A 22,191-nucleotide genomic window follows, 5' to 3' on the forward strand; every position below is an offset into this window, starting at 1 on the left:
TATTCAAAAGAAGTTTGCATCCAAAAGAATATTTCCTGGTTTTATATCGTAATGGATTATTTGTTGTTGACATTCTTCGTGCAAGTATGCAATCCCTCTGGCTGTCCCAACTGCAATCTCATGAAGCTTTTCAAATCCTAAGATCTTGTTTTCACGGAACAAATACTTGTCAAGCGAGCCATTTCCCATGTACTCATAAACAAGTGCTCTCAGGCTCTTCTCAAAATAGAAACCATATAGACGTACCAGATTAAAGTGATGAACCCTTCCTATTGTACTCACTTCTGCCTTGAACTGATCCTCAAGTCTCTTATCAGAATTCCCATACAGAACCTTTACTGCCACTATGGATCCATTACTAAAGATCCCCTTATAGACTGATCCAAATCCTCCTGAACCCAACAAATTAGTGAAGTTGTCTGTTGCAATCCTGAGCTGCTGAGAGGTAAATTTGATTGGCTTCTCTCTTTCCATATCGTTGAGAAATTTATCCATGGTGAGTGTCATAAATCGTGACTCCGGATTAACATTGCTGCTTCTCATTTTAGCCCTTTTTTGGCATACCATAACCACAATAACAATCTTTATAACGATGACTACTGCAGAGTATAAAATTTTTAACTCGATAAGAACCTCATGGCTCTTCAGGATTATTGGTGATAATAATGAACAAAAAGTAATGAGAAAACAAAGCTGGGAAAGAAAAAAATAATAAAGATGGATTTAAAATCTTACCCAAGGTCACAACAACAGCAACTGTTGTTGTTGTTGTATCTACGGACCCTCCATTGCTTGGAGGACTGGACATTATTCCGGAAATGAAATACATACACTTAAAACACATGAAAGAGATGAACTTCTAAGAAAAAAAATGGTGAATACATGATATGTATAACATCAAGTTTACAACAAAAGAGAGAGAATCACTTCCTGATTTCTACAAAACTTCCAAAATGAGAGCCGTGTTTTGACCAATAAGTATTATTCCAATGCATTAATCTTTTTTTCTTTACTAAGAATATACTTGAAAGTTGAATCCAATTGGGGTTTGCTTAATGATATGATAAAATGATAAGCCTTCCTGCCGGCCTGGCCAAATATGAATATATAACTCATAGGATTATGACATTCTCAAAAGAATAATCCAACCAAGGACCATAGTATGCACCACTAATATTGAATTTTCTAGGACAATGTATGCAACGAGTTTTGAAGAAGCAGACATAACTTGCCCTCTTTCAGGAAATAGCTGAAATCCTACAGATTTTTAATGTAAACGAATGCGACTAATGATTATAAAATGAAAGGGAAATCATCCAAATTAGTGATACAATAATGTGGAATGTATGGTGAAACAAAATATTCCGAATCTACATAGTGCTTGAATACAAGGAACATGGTGGGTTCCAAACTTCCAATTAGTTGTAAAGTCTCTCGTCATAACGTGGGTTCCAGTTGTGAAGTTTCTTCTTGTTAAAATAAAAGAGGGGTGTTCAAATTCCTTCTTCATTCAAACTTCTCAACAATTATTATTATAAGTCGCCAAGGCTTCCTTAAAAGAATCACTGTCTTGATCTCATATTGTTTCTGGATGTCAGTCTTGACAAGAAACAAAGGCATATCCGTCCATAGGATAGGATCAATACAATTCGTCACTGTTAGGATTTCAACCTTGGCCTTAACATCACAGCATCATTCGTCCAAGGTCTCATCTCTTTGTTGTTAGTTGGCCATTAAGTCTCTGCCACTTCTTTATGTTATTCACCTAGTACAAGCCAACAGATTAGTAATTTCCACAGCTCAATTTTGTAGACGTAGCATTTCTCTTATTTCTTTCAGTGTTATGTAGTTTGTGCTGGTTTGGATCCAGCTTATTAGTGCTGCGTCTGCGTTTTGCTTCTTCTTCTTTTTTTTTTTTTTTTTTTTTTTAACCCAGCCGCAAGGTTGGACTTTTCAGCCATGAACAGTGCACAAATGCACTGTTCATGGGTCCCACAAATTTTACTTTTCGGCAACTTTTCATTAAAAATGGGTCCCACGGTCAGGGGCGGAGCCAGGGGGGGTCGAGGGGGGGCACCTGCCCCCCTGGCCCGCCAAAAAGAATCTGAAGTGCTGGTGCCTTATAACAAATTTAAGAAAAAATAGTATAGTATTTTGCTATCTTATAGAGTTTCAGTCCAAAAATATAGAGTTTCAGTCCAAAAATATAGTATTTTTCTTAAAAAGTTCTATATTTTAAGAAGTAATAGTATTGTTCTATTATTTTATTTTAAATTATGCAGGTCTTATTACATTAAAATATCACTAAAATATGTGTGTATTATTTTTTTTATATCAAGTAAATAATATACATATACATGTCCTAATGAATGTTTATAGTGTATATAAATTTTGCCCCCCCTGAAGTCAAATCCTGGCTTCGCCACTGCCCACGGTACTATTCACACATTTAAAAATTATTTTGCTACAGTGTTTTCAGTTTTCAGTTTTCAGTTTCAGCAAAATAAGTTCTATCTAAACGGACCATTTGTCTCACTTATTAAACACTTTTTGAGTATTGAGCCAATTGCAATGAATAGTTCTACAAGCAAAACAATTTTTACAAAATTTTTCACAATAGTTACGTTGGAAGGTTCTTACTAACATCACTTTAGCATCTATCATTAACAACTTGTAATACCCGAAAAAAAAAAAAACAAAACAAAAAAAGGGATTAAAAGGAGGGGTATTTAAGTAAATTTTTGTGGAGCCAATTTTTTTAGAAAATGAGGTTGAAACCCTAACTATATATAAGTTTATTAAGTCAACGTATATAGAGAGATTTTTTGAGAGAGAAGACTATCCAAAAGACTGAAGTAGAGAAGAATTGACCACACCCTTGAAGTAAGAGCCTAAGAATCACATTCTTTGTCAAATCTAAGCTTTATTTGGAATTAAAATATTTTTTATGTGAGTATTTTTGGCCAATAGTGAAACTATTTAAATATTTAATGAATTTTATAATGTAAACAAAGAAGAATTTAGATTTATATTTTCAGTAATTTGAATGCTAGGTACCTGCAAATTTTTTCTGCCTCGGTATTGTGATTTTTTTTCCTATGCCCACTGTTGTGTATGTAGATGGAAGTTGCACAAAGTGAGGCATGGTGAGTCCGATTCTTTACGAGTTTCTGCCTTAAGAAGTTGTACCGAATTGTGGATTTGGTGAATAGGAAAAGTCATGGTGTGGACTTGAAGTCTCTGACAAATAAATTAAAAAGAAAAAAAAAACAAGAAAAAAAAAAAAAAAGCACACGTATAGAAGATAGATCTAGGTGGTGTCCTTTTCAGATTGACTTTTGACCATATATGGCTGTTTATAGCGTATTATAGGCTTTATTCGTAGGAAACTATTAGTAGTAGGAAGTAAATGAAATATGTATTATGAATACGTGGAATTTTGGTGTGAGATAATAGTGGAAAATTATTTGATATTTTTAGCAATTTTTCTTTTGATTGGGTACTTTTATAAAAAAATTTTAAAATTATTTGAATATTGAGTAAATGGTATCTGTAAAATTGTTAGATGATATCTAAGGATTTTAGACGAAATGTTAGGGAGAAGTTCCTTTTGGTATGGCTTTTGAAGATAAGTAACCTTATCTTAATTGGTTTTATTTTGCGTATTTTAACTATTGAAATTTTTTTATAGTTTTTACAATTTTATTTATATTGTATTACTAATTTCAAGTAAAGAATTATCATAAATATATCTGATTACTGAATATATGATGTATTTTATTTAATTGTTTTTAGCTATACTGATTCAAAGTAAAGAATAAAGAATTTTCACAAATATATATATAAGCATTGAATATAAGATTTATTTTATTTTATTGTTCTTTTAGCTATATTGATTTAAAGTAAAGAATATAAAAATATCACAAATATATTTGAATATTGAATATATGATTATATATATATGTATTTGAATAAGATATATTTTTGTTAGAAACTATGATTTCATATATATGATTATGGACAATCTGATTATGAATTGATTCTGATACCCAAACCAATGTGAGTTATTCATTGGCACTCTGATACCCAAACCAATGGGGGTTATTCATTGGTACTCTGATGCCTAGTCACAGGGATATAGCGTGACCATAGTCATAAGATATTTAAGAATATGAATTACGTTTGAATATTTGAACTATTTTGAGTCATTAAAACTGCTTATGTATTTTTGGAACCTATTGTAAGTTATAGCTTTTGATATATGGAAAACTGACTACTTTCTAAACCATCTATGATATATTTGTAAGATTAAAGTATGTAAGCTATTTGCAACTTATTATTTTAAGACTATGAAACTTTTTCAGTTATTTTTGAAAACCCATAGTATATCATAACTTTTGAAAACTCATATTACATCTTATTACTTTGCAGATCTATTGTTTGATAGAACTTATTAGGATTCTGGTTACTTATTGAGTTATTAGCTCACCCATTTTTCCCCTCCAATTTCAAATTGTGAATAATAGCAAATTTTTGGAGTTTTGATGTTGTGTTGTGAGCAGAAAAAGAAGCTTAGTGATTTTGGAATTAGATGACCTTGTAATAGTCTTATATCTTTTGACCAATTTGCATTATGTATATGAGGTTTGGATTTTGTTCCTTTTAAATTATTTGAGATCTATTCATAAAGAAAATTTTGAGGTATTATTAATTTATTTGAGGATAATTTTTCTATGAAAGCCTTGCATACTTGTAGGGTGATTACTTTATAAGCGTGCGGCCATTGTCACGTGCCTATATTTATGGTTGGGTTCAGGGCATGACACAACTAGACACCTCGACAATTTCCACTTGTGGTTTGGAATGGGTTTGCTATTCAAAAGAAATACTTTCCGCCTATTGGCTTTTGTTTTGAAGTCAAGAAGTGCTATAGCTCTCTTAGTTGAAATTTCCAGAACTATAAGGGGGTCCTTAAATTTGAAAACAACTTAATAACTAACACTAAAATTTGGAGCTTGGTCTCTATAAATCCAAAATTTAAAGCATTATTGGCTTTAATTTGAGCTTTCAATTAAAACTCTTGTCGGGATGTATTGCGACAGGGGCCAAAAATGTGAGAATGGCCCAAATCTGCCCTTGGGTTCTTTAGAAGTGTTTATTGTAGAGAATCAAGCCCAAAATTCCAAATGTATAATGAACAAAAGACTAATGGTGCTTTTACAAGAGAAAATCAAAATGCTAATAACAAAAGTGTAGAAAAAGTATAAAAACATAATAGGTTGTGAGGAAGAGAGGAAAGATTCCCCTATACCCATATTTCAACCCCTAAGGTTCAAAATTGTGAGAATGTTTCCTGACTCAGTGGGTTTTTGCTCTCAAGTTTCAGCTCTATGGGGAAAACGTGGTTCAACAGGTCTGAAACTTCGACCTACAGTCACCGAGAAGAGGAAATTGAGAGAGGTTGTGAGGAAGAGAGGGAAGGTTCCTCTGTACCCATATTTCCACCCCTAAGGTTCGGAATTGTGAGATTGTTGATTGGATGAATGGGCTTTTGCTCTGAAGTTTCAGGTCTCTAGGTAGAACGTGGTTACCCCCTTTTGAATCTGATTGGGGCGTTTTGTATTGAACTTGGGGTGCTCTAAGTGACTGGTTTTTGGTCAATAGAAGAGGCTTTGAACCCCCAAGGTCTCCATCAAAGAGGTTATGGTTAGATTTGCTTTAATTGGATAAGAGAGTTGACTTGCTTTTTACATAATTTGGGAAATGGAGTGACCTAAATTCACGGGCTGATGTTTCCTAAACATGGCAAGCCCTTGGAGTCTACATTTGGTTGTTGCAGCAGACAAGGCCAGCCACTTAGGTCCAGCTATGTGTTTTAGGTAAAAAAATGGTGGAGCAGAAAAGTTGGGCCACAGTCACCTAGAGCAAAAAAGCTGTTTTGGGGTAAAAATTTTGGATACAAGACCTCCTCCATGAACCTAAGGTGCTACTAGTGTTCCTTGTCCACTTAGTAGCACGCATGGGTTGGGCTCATGCAAAAGGTCCAAAAAGAACCGACCCATACCCTCCAAACTACACTTCCTCAATTTCCCCCATATGTCGCATGGGCTTGGGCCATGCTTAAAAGAATAAATAAAATATAATACATGAATCAAGTCCATAAGGAAGTCGAGCTTGGTTGAGTCGGGCTTGTACGAAATGTGTCGCGAAAATGAGTATCAACAACTCTATATTGCACAAACTATACTACTAAAGCTCTACTTGCTACAGTGGACACTTCGTCTACTTGTTGGCACTGTAATCTGCTTTTGAGAAGAAAATGCGACTGGTTTCTTAAACAAGTCTATAATCATAAACGTCATTCATTTATATCCAACCAAAATTAGGCGACTCCATATAGTTTTATTGTCTTTTGCCCACCCTGCTCTCCGCACTTTTTTGAATCATGAGAAAGATTCTTAACAACCAATCTATAGATATAGCTATATCTATATATAAGCGTAGCATTTATTATTACTACGCTCCAGTTGAGCCACGTTAGCATTCATGTTATTATTTTTTTCTTTTCAATTTTCCTATAATTTTTTTAATATTTACTTTTTTAATATTTATTCTTCTCCAACCTTTCTCTCTCCCTTACCTTTTCATCTCTCCACTACTTCTCCAACATTTCTCCTTCTCTTACCTTTTTACCTCTCTACTACCCTCTACATTAATATCATTCTTCCTCTTCCCCTTCATCTTCCTTTTTTTTTGTCTTTTGTTATTCACACATTTTTTACTATAAATTCATCATTATCTCTTCCATTCTATGCATAGTTTTCCCTCACAAAACAAAGGCTCTCTCTCTCTCTCTCTCTCTCTCTCTCTCTCTCTCTCAATTTTTTGGTGGATTTTTTATTTTTCTTGTGTCTCAACTTTAGGCTAATAATTTTTTATATTCTTTAAAACTCTACTTTAGGTTAATGCAATTTAGTTTTGTTTTTTAAATTTTTTTTTTTTTTTTTTTTGTTCTCTTTGATTGTTAAATTTTATCGTCATGCGTTATAAAGAATTAATATAGCCTATAAAAATATAATATTATTCTATTACATGGCATGATTTGTCAAATTTGGTATTTATTGTTTTTATTTTTAAAATTTTTATTTGTTCTCTTTGATTGTTAAATTTTATCCTATTGCATTATAAAGAATTAAATATAGCATATAAAAATATAATATTATTCTATTACATAGCATGATTTGGATAATTTGGTATTTATTCTATGACACATCATGATTTTTTATAGTGCTCAATTTAGATGTTAAACTATGAGACTTTACTAATTTTTTCTTATTTTTTAATATTTTGCGGTGGACAAAGTACTTGTAAGCGCACAATTGCACCTGGACCCAAGAATAGTTATGGGCTCAGGCCCAATGAGCCTTAAACAATAAGAATTTGTAGAGTGTGGGCTTGAAACCCAGGTTAGAAGTATATGAGGATTAAATGACAAACTAAAGATTGCAAGTAATTGAAAACAACAAGGAATATTGTAACTGGGCCTCCTCGGACGTAAGCCGAGAGCTGTTCTTATATTATATCTCTCCCTTTGTCTTTTGTCTTTTTAGGTTACAAAAAGTTCCGTCTTGTTTCTGTTCCAGGTCCCTCCTTAAATACTCCTCTTTTTAATACGTTATCCACGTGTTGCCCCAATTCCTCCCTTAGCCTAGATATTTCTTTTCTTAGTGCCTTTGAACAGTAACTAGAAGTTTCCCTTCCACTGTTCAAGTGTCACCTCCCCATTAATGCAGCCAGGGTGGTAGGTGCAGGGTCTTTAATGTGGAAGTAGCAGCCTTTATTTTTGACATTTCTTCAACACCGGTGCTTCCGGGGCATTCTGAGGTTCACCCCCTTTAACCATTGGTCTTGACCGTGCCATTCCCTAACCTGTACCATGAAGTCCCGGGTTCTTTGGTGTCAGTCCGAGGGGAAAAGCATCCTCGGCTCGGTCCTCGGATCCTCGGCGTATGGGCCGACTTAGAGTATCAACAAGCCCTAAACCCAAGAGTAGGTCGGCCTTCCTTAGCGAGGCCCAATGGCCCATATCCCTTTTAAGATATTTTTACTCCCCACAATAGCCCCTCAAAACTCTAATTTTCAACGTCCGAGGAGAAAAATAGGGTTTTGATCCGACGAGAACCTGCTCTACACACTTTATAAGTGACGGCACGTGTGGAAATCGTTTCGCGTCCCAGAAGATGACACTTGGCGGTTTCATTTTCAAAAACGCGCGCATTTATTACTGTAAGTTACTCTTTGTCTCCCACGCACAACGGTGAGATGGGCATCCAACGGTTCTCCTCACTCCACGAAATTTTAGGCGGGACAGACATAATTTTCGAGGCCGCCTTTTCGCACGTCGTGACGCTTCGGGAACCTGCGCCTTCATTTAAGTCATCAGGGATCAATCCCATCAAAACAACAACAATCATTCTTCACCAGCAGAAAACCGTGGAAACCCGTACCTTCAACTTTGTAAGTTCTTGCTCTCTCTAGTCTTGACCTTTTCTCCTCGGATACAGTCCTCGGCTACCAATACAATCACTCTCCCTTTTAAAGTTTAGTCTATCGTCTCTCTGTAATGGGAAGATTCAAGTGTTTAGTTGATACCGCCGCTGGGATGGAAGGCTTTAGAGCCAAATACCATATTCCCAGCGACGTAGGGTTAGAATACTGCCCAGCAACAGCCGTGGCTGGTTCTAGGAAAGAGGGAGAGGTTATCATTCCTATGATAGCCTTCATAGAGGGTGGGATGACCCTACCAATGAAACCCGTAATGAGGGAGTATCTTCGCAACCACCGGTTGTGCCCCGACCAATGCCTTCCAAATGTTTTTAGAGTTTTAGGTAGTGTAGATGCTCTAAACGAGCAGATGAGTTTAAACCTCACATGGCACGATGTCGTGTTCCTATATGAGTCCCACAAGCTCTCTAAGGTAGGCTATTATATGAAATCTCGGTCTAGCACCGTTAGGCTAATCTCCTGTCTGCCCAAATCAAACAAAGGCATGAAGGACGACTACCTGATCGTGTCTGGGAACTGGCACGACGGCCTCCACTGCCCAGTTCAGTGGGGGGATCCAGGTGCGACACCATAGGATTAATCTCCCCACAACACAACTTCTCCTAACACACACACAGAAATGCGTATTTGTATTTACTTAAATTCGTTAAATATTTGTGTGAATCTGACCAGGTTTGTTTGTTTTGACGTCTTTTTTGCAGATAAGCAGCACGTGCGTCCTCGTCTGAGTCACTGTAACGTTGCCGATCTAAACCGAGTACTTCGCTCCGAGGTATTCGTTAGTGCAGACCTACAACTCCGGGCTGCTCATCTTATTCTAGGATACACCCCCCTCTCCAAAGACTTTCAGGAGATAGAGGACGCCATTATTGCCGGCGACCGAAGACGAAAGAGGATAAACGTAGCTCGGCCCCATTTTTTGGACGACCGTGACCTCCCGGACGCTCCTGACACTATTTTGTACAACCGGCCGATAGCAGCAGTCCCGCTCGCCATACACTCACAAACAACTGTCGTTCCAGAAGAGGAGGTGTCTTCTTCACACACTCTTGACGACGAGATAGACCAATTCCATCTCGAAGACACCGAGAGACCTCGCGGAAACCAGTTCGTGGTACTTTCCGACGAGGAGGAAGAAGCCACCGAGGCCTCTGGAATCGCAGGGTTTGTAGTTGCCCTTCCCGAGAACGAATCCGTAGAAGACATGGGACGAATGGAGGGTCTTCTCACTAATAGGGCTGCCAAAGTTGCAGAGAAGAAGAAAACGGGGACGTCCCAAGTTCCCCCAGCCTTACCTCCTCCTCCTCCTCCTCTAGCTGAGCCAAAACTGCCAGCCGAGGATCCCAAGAAGAAGAGAAAGGGGGATAATGACGGGGCGATCACTAAAGACCCCAAGAAACCACGCCAACAACTCCCACCGGCCCAGCAGCAGAAGCTGGACAAGTGCAAGGGTAGAGCACGTTCAGCTGAACTTGGGGAAATCAGGGATGAGGTTGTAGTGCACCGAGCACCGGCCACCTGGTCCCCCGATCTAAAGCTGGACGGCGCTCCTATCTCCCCGAGTCCAGTATAAGGGCAGTTCAACAAGGCCACGCCCACCACCTGGCCGAGGTCCTAGAACGCCCTCTTCTGCTGCCCAAGGACATGGAGACCTTGGAAAAGATGGGCCAACCACAACTATTCCTCTCTCTAAAAAGAGACTTAGCACTGGTAAGTGTTTCTCCTTTTAACAATATTTATAAGTAAATTAGTTTTTGTTATTCCTAACTCCATCATGCTTTTTTACAGGCTATTCAGGAGGTCTTTGTAGCTGAAAAGTTTATTGAAGACGCTCGGAAAGTAGCCAGGGCTGAGCTCGAAACTAGGGTGGAGACTGAGAAGACCTTAGGTACAGCCCTTGCCGAGAACGAGAAGCTGACCTCGGAGGTAGCAGAGCTGAGGAGAGAGAAGAATGGGGTCGAGTCAAACTTGAAGACCATGAAGACCCAGATAGAAGGACAGCGCAAACTCCTTAAGGAAAGAAATGAAGAGCTCTCCCAAGCTCAAAGGGAGTGCTCGGATCTGAAGAAACAACTGGCTCTGATGAAGGAAGAAGCCAGCTCCTTCCAACTCTCTCTTCAAGCTGCCAAGCAGGCAAGTTTTGACGAAGGGGTAGCGACCACCGAGGAACAGCTGACAGAGGAATTCGCGGCTTTATGCCGCGAATACTGTCAAAAAGTATGGGGGGAAGCTTTAAACGTAGCAGGAGTTCCCCAGTCTTCGGATTTGAGGAAGTCCGAGAACGTTTGGCTTCCCCTAGAAATACAGGAGATTGAAGAGGCTCCTGCTGCTACTCCTACCCCTGAGACAACTCTTCCTGTCCTACCTCCGATGGTCCCACAAAAAATTCCTGATCCTACAGAACCTTCTGGTTCCAATAAAGAAAAGGAAGGAGGAGTGGATGCAGAGAAGGACTTGAACCAGATAGTGGAACCCAACGTCCTTCCAACAAAGACAGCGGATAAAGGAAAGCAGGTTATGACTCCTTTTGAGCTGGAGTTGAGAAAGACCGAGGGCACTAGTACCTCTCAGCAAGATCCTCCTCCAACAGCTTAGGACTTAGCTTAGGGCTTCTCTTTTTCCATTCTTTTTTTTGTTTTTGAATTATATATTGTAATGTATATTCACCTTGATTAATGAAGAACAATTTCGTTTGCTTTTCACTTGGATTGTGTCTGCTTTTTCTTTATTCTTTATGTACTTATTACAAAAGTTTTCCCATTAAGTCATATCAGAAGTTTCTCAGAGCCTCAAAATCTAACTCCAAGGATTGCATAGTCATAACTTTCACATAATCATGCGTATATTATTAAAGATTTAATACAAGGTGACATGGTTAATTCATTTGAATAATACCTCGATTAAAAAAGGAAAGAGGACTTCATATAACAATTAAGCCCTTATAATGCATAACACTGTTTTTAGTAAGTTGTAAGATCCGAGGACCATTCCTTACACAAATTTCCTCAATACTTAGAGATATAAAACTTAAGATCCGAGTTAATAAACAGTAAGGTATTAACATCCAGACACAATCAGAAGTTAAGTTTAATCAAAGTCATAGTCCGAAGATAAATCTTAAGCAATCTTTCGTTTAATTCTTCAAAACTGTAACTGTAAATGATAAGACATCAATTTCCACAAGGTTTGCGGTCCGAGGACTACACTTAACCATGTTTCTGTTTGATTCTTTAAAACAATAACTTCAAATGTTAATTTTCCCAAAGTAGGAGGTCCGAAGACCCGACATAACTAAGGTTCTGTTTAACAAATGATAAGACATCAATTTCCACAAGGTTTGTGGTCCGAGGACTACACTTAACCAAGTTTCTGTTTGATTCTCAAAAATTGTAACTTCAAATGTTAATTTTCCCAAAGTAGGAGGTCCGAAGACCCGGCATAACTAAGGTTCTGTTTAACAAATGATAAGACATCAATTTCCACAAGGTTTGTGGTCCGAGGACTACACTCAACCAAGTTTCTGTTTGATTCTCAAAAATTGTAACTTCAAATGTTAATTTTTCCAAAGTAGGAGGTCCGAAGACCCGGCATAACTAAGGTTCTGTTTAACAAATGATAAGACATCAATTTCCACAAGGTTTGTGGTCCGAGGACTACACTCAACCAAGTTTCTGTTTGATTCTCAAAAATTGTAACTTCAAATGTTAATTTTCCCAAAGTAGGAGGTCCGAAGACCCGGCATAACTAAGGTTCTGTTTAACAAATGATAAGACATCAATTTCCACAAGGTTTGTGGTCCGAGGACTACACTCAACCAAGTTTCTGTTTGATTCTCAAAAATTGTAACTTCAAATGTTAATTTTCCCAAAGTAGGAGGTCCGAAGACCCGGCATAACTAAGGTTCTGTTTAACAAATGATAAGACATCAATTTCCACAAGGTTTGTGGTCCGAGGACTAAACTCAACCAAGTATCCTAATGATTCTCAAAAATTGTAACTTCAAATGTTAATTTTCCCAAAGTAGGAGGTCCGAAGACCCGGCATAACTAAGGTTCTGTTTAACAAATGATAAGACATCAATTTCCACAAGGTTTGTGGTCCGAGGACTACACTCAACCAAGTTTCTGTTTGATTCTCAAAAATTGTAACTTCAAATGTTAATTTTCCCAAAGTAGGAGGTCCGAAGACCCGGCATAACTAAGGTTCTGTTTAACAAATGATAAGACATCAATTTCCACAAGGTTTGTGGTCCGAGGACTACACTCAACCAAGTTTCTGTTTGATTCTCAAAAATTGTAACTTCAAATGTTAATTTTCCCAAAGTAGGAGGTCCGAAGACCCGGCATAACTAAGGTTCTGTTTAACAAATGATAAGACATCAATTTCCACAAGGTTTGTGGTCCGAGGACTACACTTAACCAAGTTTCTGTTTGATTCTCAAAAATTGTAACTTCAAATGTTAATTTTCCCAAAGTAGGAGGTCCGAAGACCCGGCATAACTAAGGTTCTGTTTAACAAATGATAAGACATCAATTTCCACAAGGTTTGTGGTCCGAGGACTACACTTAACCAAGTTTCTGTTTGATTCTCAAAAATTGTAACTTCAAACGTGAGAGCTAGCCATAACTTTGAAATATTAATTGACAAAAGCTTATTTGATTAATAATAATACCTTCTAAGATTATTTACATTCCATGGACGTGGTACAACTCGTTCATCTAGGTCAGCTAGCCTATATGACCCTATGCCTGCTATTGAAACAATGCGGTAGGGGCCTTCCCAGTTAGGTCCTAGCTTACCCCATGCTGGGTTCTTAGAAGTGCCTACAACTTTCCTTAATACAAGATCACCAGGTGCAAGTGGCCTTAGCTTCACGTGGGCATCATACCCTCGTTTTAGCTTCTGCTGATAATACGCCAATTGGACCATAGCTGCCTCACGCCGTTCCTCAAGTAAATCAAGATCTTTCTCTAGAAGTCCCTCGTTTTTCTCTGGACTAAAAGAACTTGTCTTTAGAGTAGGAAAACCGGATTCCAGTGGTATCACCGCCTCGGCTCCATAAGTCATAGAGAATGGAGTTTCTCCAGTGGACCTACGCGGTGTGGTCCGATACGTCCACAGGACATGAGGGAGCTCTTCTACCCACCTGCCTTTCGCATCGTCTAACCTCTTCTTAAGCCCGTTGACTATGACCTTGTTAACGGCCTCGGCCTGCCCATTTCCTCGAGGATAAGCTGGAGTAGAGTATCTATTTATGATACCCATCTCACCACAGTATTGCCTAAAGGCCTTGCTGTCAAATTGAACGCCATTGTCCGAGACGAGTGTATGTGGTATACCGAATCTAGTAACAATATTTTTCCAGATAAATTTCTTGGAATCAACATCTCGGATATTGGCCAAAGGCTCAGCCTCGACCCACTTAGTAAAGTAGTCTGTTCCCACGAGCAACCATCTTTTGTTTCCAGCAGCTCTCGGAAAGGGCCCTACAATGTCCAAGCCCCATTGCGCGAAAGGCCAAGGGCTGGAGAGAGGGTTAAGAACCCCTCCAGGTTGGTGGATATTAGGGGCGAACCTCTGGCACTGATCACATTTTCTGGCATAGTCCTGAGCCTCCCTCTGCATATTGGGCCACCAATAACCCTGAGTCAGGGCTCTATGGGCTAAGGACCTTCCTCCAGTGTGGCTTCCACAAATTCCCTCATGCAATTCCTCCAGTAATGATTCTGTTGATTCAGGGTGTACACATAACAAATACGGTCCCGAAAAGGATCGTTTGTATAGCTTCTGGTCCTCGGACAACCAGAAACGCGGCGCCTTTCGACGTACCTTTTCTGCTTCAACTTTGTCTTCGGGAAGGATGTCATTTTTGAGAAAAGATATGATCGAATCCATCCAACTAGGACCAGGCCTTATTAGATGGATGCGAGGTGCGTCAGCAGCTATAAGAGAAGGTTCTACCAGATCCTCAACGAGAATCACCCTTGGTAGACCTTGTGCCGAGGATGTGGCCAATGTAGCCAAAGAATCTGCATGAGTGTTTCCTCTCCTAGAGACATGAGCTAAGGCAAATGAGTCGAATTCAGCTCGCTGACGTTTAACCTGGGCCAAATATTCTTGCATTCTGGGGTCTCTAGCCTCCATGGTCCCCATGACTTGGCCGACCACTAATTGAGAGTCCGAGAACACATGGATTTCCTTGCCACCCATCTTATGTACCATTCGCATGCCTACCAAGACTGCTTCATACTCGGCCTCATTATTAGTAGCCGAGAAAGCCAATCTCAAAGATTTTTCAAAGACAATTCCTTCAGGGGACATTAGAACAAGTCCAACGCCAGACCCTTTATGATTAGCAGCCCCATCCACATAAACTTTCCAAGCCGAGGGCGATACGGCTGTGATCACACCAACTGGTTTTTCACCCATGTGCGCTCCCTTTGAAGTTTCTTCTAACAATGGTTCAGCAAACTCTGCCACCAAATCAGCGAGGACCTGACCTTTCACCGAGGTGCGAGGCTTGTACTTAACATCAAAGGCTCCCAAAACGGTTCCCCATTTTGCCACTCTGCCAGAATAATCAGCACTACGCAACACAGCCTTGAGCGGTAACTGGGTTAAAACAACCACAGTATGAGATTGGAAATAATGAGGAAGTTTGCGCGTGGCGTGGACTACAGCCAGAAGTGCTTTTTCCAAGGGCAAATAGCGCACCTCGACTTCATTCAAGGACTTACTAACATAGTAGATCGGCCTCTGCACTCCATCTTCATTCCTTATAAGGACTAGACTCACCGCATGAATAGCCACGGCCAGATAAGCGAATAAAACCTCGTCCACCTCAGGGCGAGATAAAATGGGTGGCCGAGATAGATATTGCTTAAGCTGTTGGAAAGCTGACTCACAATCCTCGGTCCACTGAAACCCTTTCCACTTGTTCAACAACTGAAAGAAAGGGCGGCACCGGTCAGCTGACCGAGAAAAAAATAAGTTCAACGCAGCAAACATTACTGTAAAAATCTGAAACTCCATTTGTTTACTAGGCGGATTCAAATTTTGAATAGCCCTAACCTGCACTGGGTTCACCTCTATGCCCCTATGAGTGATCATATATCCTAAGAACTTTCCAGATCCCACGCCAAAAGAACACTTGGAGGCGTTAAGGCGCAACTTATACTTCCTCAGCATTTGGAAGGTGTCGGCCAAATCTGTCATGTGCGAAGGTACCGTCTTACTCTTTACCACCATATCATCCACGTATACTTCTATGGTTTTCCCCGATTCTTTGTTCAAACATTCGGGTCATCATTCTTTGATAAGTAGCCCCAGCATTTTTTAACCCAAATGGCATGACCTTATAATGATAGTTCCCCGTTGGAGTAATGAAAGCAGTCTTTTCCTGATCCTCTAACGCCAAGGGAATTTGGTGGTAACCCTGAAAGGCGTCCAGGAAACTCATCCGAGGATGTCCGACAGTAGCATCTACCAGTTGATCAATCCGTGGCATTGGGAAAGAATCTTTAGGACAGGCCTTGTTCAGATCAGTAAAGTCCACACATACTCTCCACCTGCCGTTTTTCTTCTTAACGACAACAGTATGAGCCAACCATTCAGGGTAGAAAACTTCTTTAATAGCCCCCGCCCTTTTGAGTTTAAGAACCTCTTCCTTCACAGCCTCAGAATGTTCTCGGGAAGATCGCCGAGGTGGCTGCCTCCTCGGAACGATGGCCGGATTGACGTTTAAACGATGACAAATAAAGCTCGGATCTACGCCTGGAGCCTCATAAGGGTCCCACGCAAAGACATCTATATTGTCCTTCAGAAATTGCAACAACTCCATCTTCTCTTGGTATGGCAAAAGTATGCCAACTTGGAAGAACCTCTCTGGATCATCTGCTATTACAAACTTCTCTAACTCCTCGCAAACAGCCTCATCTTCCGTCATCGCTCCAGGTGCCTCCGGAGCTGTTAATTGCTATGACTCCTGGATGGGCAAGGTTGATAACTCGACTTCTGACTGACGAAGTACTGCAGCGGAGATGCATTGTCTGGCCACTACCTGACTGCCGAGGATTTCCTCAACATGTTCCCCCGAGGGGAATTTAACCTTAACGTGCAAGGTAGAGGAGACGGCTCCCAGGGCGTGCAGCCATGGCCTGGCGAGGATGGCTGTATATGGAGAGTACGCGTCAACCACAATGAAATCTACTTCAACCGTTTCTGTGCCGGATTGAACAGGTAAACGGATCTGTCCTTTTGGCACAACGGCTCTCCCTTCAAAGCTAATAAGAGGTGAGTCATAAGGAGTTAAATCTTCCAACTCCAACCTTAACCCCTTAAATAGATCAGGGTACATGATATCTGCACCGCTGCCCTGATCTATCATCACCCTCTTCACGTCATAATTCCCTATTCTGAGGGTAACCACAAGAGCATCGTCATGGGGCTGGATAGTTCCTATTTTATCCTCCTCGGAGAAACCCAAGACAGGTAAAGTGCTCTTTAATCTCTTCGGCCTACCACCCACATCCTCGGCCTGCGGATGGGAAACCGCCATGACCCTAGTGGGACCTGAGCCGGTCCTACCAGGTGCGGCGAAGATAACATTAATTGTTCCCAATGCTGGCCGAGATGAACTGTTCCTTTGGTTGTTTGAACCAACTTGACTGACCTGCCCAGTGGGCTGACACAAATGCTGCTTCAACTTTCCCTCTCCGACGAGCTGCTCTAGATGGTTCCACAGGGTCCGGCAGTTCTCAGTAGTGTGGCCCACATCCTGATGGTACTGACAGAAAAGGTTTTGATTTCTTCTCGCAGGGTCCCCTGCCATCTTGCCGGGCCATCTAAAGAAGGGCTCTTTACGAACTTTTTCTAATAAGCGATGTCTTGGTTCTCGGTTCACAGTATTTTCAGCTTGGGGTGCTGCCGAGCCGGATTGTCCGAAATAATCCCTCCTCGGCTTGTTGTTGTGATATCTGTAAGACCTGAAATCGCTTCTCTCCTGCGGGATAACCTTCTCCTTTCCTTTTCCCCGTTGCCGGTCTTCCTCTACCCTTTTATATTCATCAATACGATCCATAAGACGACGTACGCTGCGGACGGGCTTTTTCGTCAAAGACTTTCTTAGGTCGTGATCAGTAGGGAGGCCTACCTTAAAGGTATTTAGCGCCACCTCATCAAAGTCGCCGTCTATTTCATTAAACATCTCCCAATATCTGTCGAAGTATGCTTTCAGTGTCTCCCCTTCCTTCATGACCATGGATAGCAATGAGTCCAAGGGCCGAGGGACTCGCTACAAGTAATGAACCGAGAAGCAAATGCCCTAGTTAGTTCCCCAAACGAGCCTACAGACCCCGACTTGAGACCGTTGAACCATCTCATAGCCACAGGTCCCAAGCTGGAGGGGAAGACTTTACACATCAAAGTCTCGTTGTGTGAGTGCACTGCCATCCTTTGGTTGAAGTGACTCACGTGCTCCACCGGATCAGTCCGGTCATTATAGATGGTAAACGTGGGCTGGGTGAACCTCCTGGGGAGCCTCCCCCTCTCAATCCTACGTGAAAACGGAGATTTAGAGAGTTGGTGCAACGCCCTACTCATGGTATCGTTGCCTAAACCCCTAGGACGAAGCTTCTTACGTCTGCGGATTGGCTGGTCGTTCTCCTCACCAGAGGATGTTGCACTGGTGGGGGAATATGACCTTGAACCGTAGCCATGTCCCCCATCCTTCTCTGAGGAAGAACTAGATGAGGACGGGGAAACCTTACGTTTAGCACAGCGTAACTTCCTCTTCAAACGATTGATTTCCTTCTACATGGATTTAGAGCCCTCATCGTGGGTAGTGCTACCCCCTCCATGAGTATGGCTAGCCCCGGGATATTCTGTATGGACGCTTCCCTCACGATCCCTACGATGTTCAAGACGTTCGAAATGATCTTCCGGTTGTGATCCTTGTGACTCTGCATGGTGAGAGCCTAAGCCTGCCATAATATCCCTACTACTTCTAGACTAGATTTCCCACAGACGGCGCCAATTGTAAGCGCACAATTGCACCTGGACCCAAGAATAGTTATGGGCTCAGGCCCAATGAGCCTTAAACAATAAGAATTTGTAGAGTGTGGGCTTGAAACCCAGGTTAGAAGTATATGAGGATTAAATGACAAACTAAAGATTGCAAGTAATTGAAAACAACAAGGAATATTGTAACTGGGCCTCCTCGGACGTAAGCCGAGAGCTGTTCTTATATTATATCTCTCCCTTTGTCTTTTGTCTTTTTAGGTTACAAAAAGTTCCGTCTTGTTTCTGTTCCAAGTCCCTCCTTAAATACTCCTCTTTTTAATACGTTATCCACGTGTTGCCCCAATTCCTCCCTTAGCCTAGATATTTCTTTTCTTAGTGCCTTTGAACAGTAACTAGAAGTTTTCCTTCCACTGTTCAAGTGTCACCTCCCCATTAATGCAGCCAGGGTGGTAGGTGCAGGGTCTTTAATGTGGAAGTAGCAGCCTTTATTTTTGACATTTCTTCAACACCGGTGCTTCCGGGGCATTCTGAGGTTCACCCCCTTTAACCATTGGTCTTGACCGTGCCATTCCCTAACCTGTACCATGAAGTCCCGGGTTCTTTGGTGTCAGTCCGAGGGGAAAAGCATCCTCGGCTCGGTCCTCGGATCCTCGGCGTATGGGCCGACCTAGAGTATCAACAAGCCCTAAACCCAAGAGTAGGTCGGCCTTCCTTAGCGAGGCCCAATGGCCCATATCCCTTTTAAGATATTTTTACTCCCCACAGTACTCTTAATAATTGTATTCGAAGTACTCTATAATGTCATTTATTTAGAAAAAAGTAAAGGCTAGCCAAACAAAAATAATTAGATGGGTGACAAATTTTAGCTTTTGCAATTTTACTTTAATTGTTATTATTATTTTATAACAATGCATATATAGAAATTTAATTCTTAGATTTTGCTAATAATTGTTTATTTTATAATATGTTTTGGGTGGATGAAATTACAATTTCTACAAAGAAAATAACCTTAATAGATTATCAACAACAAATTGTTTTTCCTAATTGATCCAATTAATCATTATTAAGTTTATTAATTTTCTTAGTTACATTTTTTAGTGTTTTGGATTGGTGGTAGAAAAAATAAGGTTTGAGAAAGTTTGTTTAAAACTAAAAAAATAATTTCCAAATTTTATCTTTTTAATGGTTCACAAAATGTTATAAATAACGTTTATTAAAAAATGAATATTTTTGTTAACTGGCCTTTTGAATTTTTGAGAAAAATTGTATTGTTTTCATTTTGGTACGACAAAATTTATATTTATGATTTATGATTATTCTTATATTATAGTTATGATTGTTCTTATAATAAAGAAAAATATGATTATGAAATACATTATTCTTTATTAAATTAGTTTAAATTGTAAAAAAAAAAAAGTTAATAAAATTACCATAAAAATAATTATCACACACAACGCGCGGGTTCGCGGCTAGTTACATTTAATGCTGCCTATATTGGTCAACCAGCTCAATAATAGCATGGCTACATGCTTGAAAGCATCTTCCACATCAGAAGTTACAAACGGTTGCTTTTACTAATTAAAATACAATGCAAATACAAACACATTAACACTTCCAAGGTACACAAGCCAAAACTTGATCCAAACTAGATTAGGTAACAGCTCAATGCAGTATATGAACAAAAAGTTTGGCTCGAAGGGAAAAAAAAATGAAATGAGATTACATGCCTCATGGACTGTCACACAACCAAGTTCAGTTAGCTGCTGCACTAGGAGAGAATCACATTAACCAGATCCCAGATATTTTTTGGATCCTGTACAAATTCAATGCACTTTGCTATTCCATACATAGGTATATTGATATAGTATGCTCAACAGGAAAGTCTGCAGATACTTCCACTTCCAACAAATTCTGCCTTACAAAAACATTTTCAAGTTCAAGAACCTCCAATAAACATTTCCAGTAAAACAGAAACTAAAATAAAATATTAAGTTACCATCCAACAAGGATTTTACACACTCTGTACTTTGCTTACTATCATAGACCTCAAAGGATGGATTTAAAATCTTACCGAAGCCCAGAAGAAGAAGTTCTGTTGGGGACATTATTCAGGAAATGAAATACAGACTTAAAACTACCCCCACAAACTCTATAGTCTATGGCATGTGAAAGAGACGAACTTACAAGTAAAAAAAGGTGAATAGATGATTGGTACAACATCAAGTTCACAACAAAAGAGAGAATAGCACATCTTGAATTCAATGAAACTTCCAAAATGAGAGCCATGCTTTGACCAATATTCCTAGTTCAATTCATTAATCTGTCCCTTCCTACTATGAATATACTTGAATCCATGTGGGGCTTGGCTTGCTTATTGAAATGGTAAAATGACAAGCCTGCCGGCCTGGCCATAACATGAACATATAAGTCATAAGACTATGACATGCAGAGGAAGCAGACATGTATAATTTGTCCTCTGTCAGGCACCAGCAGTAATCCTTTAAGTTTTATAATGTAGACGAATGTGACTACTGATTATAAAATCATCAAAATTAGTGATAAAACAATGTCAAATGCATGGTGAAAAAAAAAATCCAAATCTACGTAGTTCTTGAATACAAGGAAGAAGCACTAAGTCGCATCGATGTTGCCACAAAATCCTTGCCTAGCATGTAGATTCATCAAACCCTCCGCTCTTGATTCAAACTTCTCAAAAATTATTATAAGTCATCAATTCTTCTTTAAAAAGAGTCACTGTCTTGATCTCATATTCTTAACCACATCATTCGTCCAAGTTCTCATTTTTGTGTTATTAGTTGGCCATTAATTCTCTGCCACTTATTTTATGTTAATCACCAAGTACAACCAACAGATCTAGCAACTTCCCGAGCTTAATTTTGTAAGACCTTGAGTTTTTGGTCAAGCTTATTTGCTTAAAGATGAGACAACAAAAACTTTAGCAAATAAATTGGCTTATCTCAAATAAGCTAGCCAAATGCTTACCAAAATTCTTTTGAGTGTCCATTTGGTTGGGGTGATTTAGGAGAGAGAGAGAGAGAGAGAGAGAGAGAGAGATAAGGTTTTTGGTTGTTTGGTTGAGAGGTGAAAATGGGTTGGATTTTGGTGGAGCTTAGATGTTCTCCCTTTGGCCCACCAAAAATCAATCTCTCTAATTTGAGAAGAAAATGAAAGAAGGGGATAGAAAGAAAATGACTCATTTACATCATTCTCTTTTGTATTTCTTTCTTTTTTCTTTTTGAATCAAACGATATTTTTTGGGACATGAGAGTAAATTTATACTAATTACATGTTTCATTTTCTCTTCTTTTTTTTTCCCAAGCAAATAAAGGAAATTTACATCCTTCCACTTTTCCGTCCTCCCAACGAAACACATATGGTAGAAAATAAATCTCTTCTATCCTACTAGTTTTTACCCTCCCAAATACAATTTTCATGTTATCCATGTGGTTCAGGACGGATTTGTTTTGCCAACTTCTTGTTTTAAAAGTGGGAGTCTATTAACTTTTGTAACTCCCTTATCGGCCAAATTTTAAAAAATATATATATATATATATATATATATATTTCCGTCCTCCCAACGAAACA

General features: G+C 39.6%; 1 protein-coding gene across 1 annotated transcript; it reads right to left on the reverse strand.

Annotated features, from left to right (window-relative positions):
* Window positions 1-3: 3 nt before the first annotated feature.
* On the reverse strand, window positions 4-808 carry LOC142636220 (G-type lectin S-receptor-like serine/threonine-protein kinase At1g34300). The gene is made up of 2 exons (XM_075810362.1): window positions 736-808; window positions 4-599 (listed from the first exon to the last, which is right to left on the reverse strand). Exons 1-2 carry the CDS (start codon window positions 806-808, stop codon window positions 4-6), a joined length of 669 nt encoding a protein of 222 aa, XP_075666477.1.
* Between the last annotated feature and the right edge of the window lie 21,383 nt (window positions 809-22,191).

The sequence above is a fragment of the Castanea sativa genome, chromosome 1 (assembly GCF_040712315.1).
Source record: "Castanea sativa cultivar Marrone di Chiusa Pesio chromosome 1, ASM4071231v1".
Lineage (NCBI taxonomy): Eukaryota > Viridiplantae > Streptophyta > Magnoliopsida > Fagales > Fagaceae > Castanea > Castanea sativa.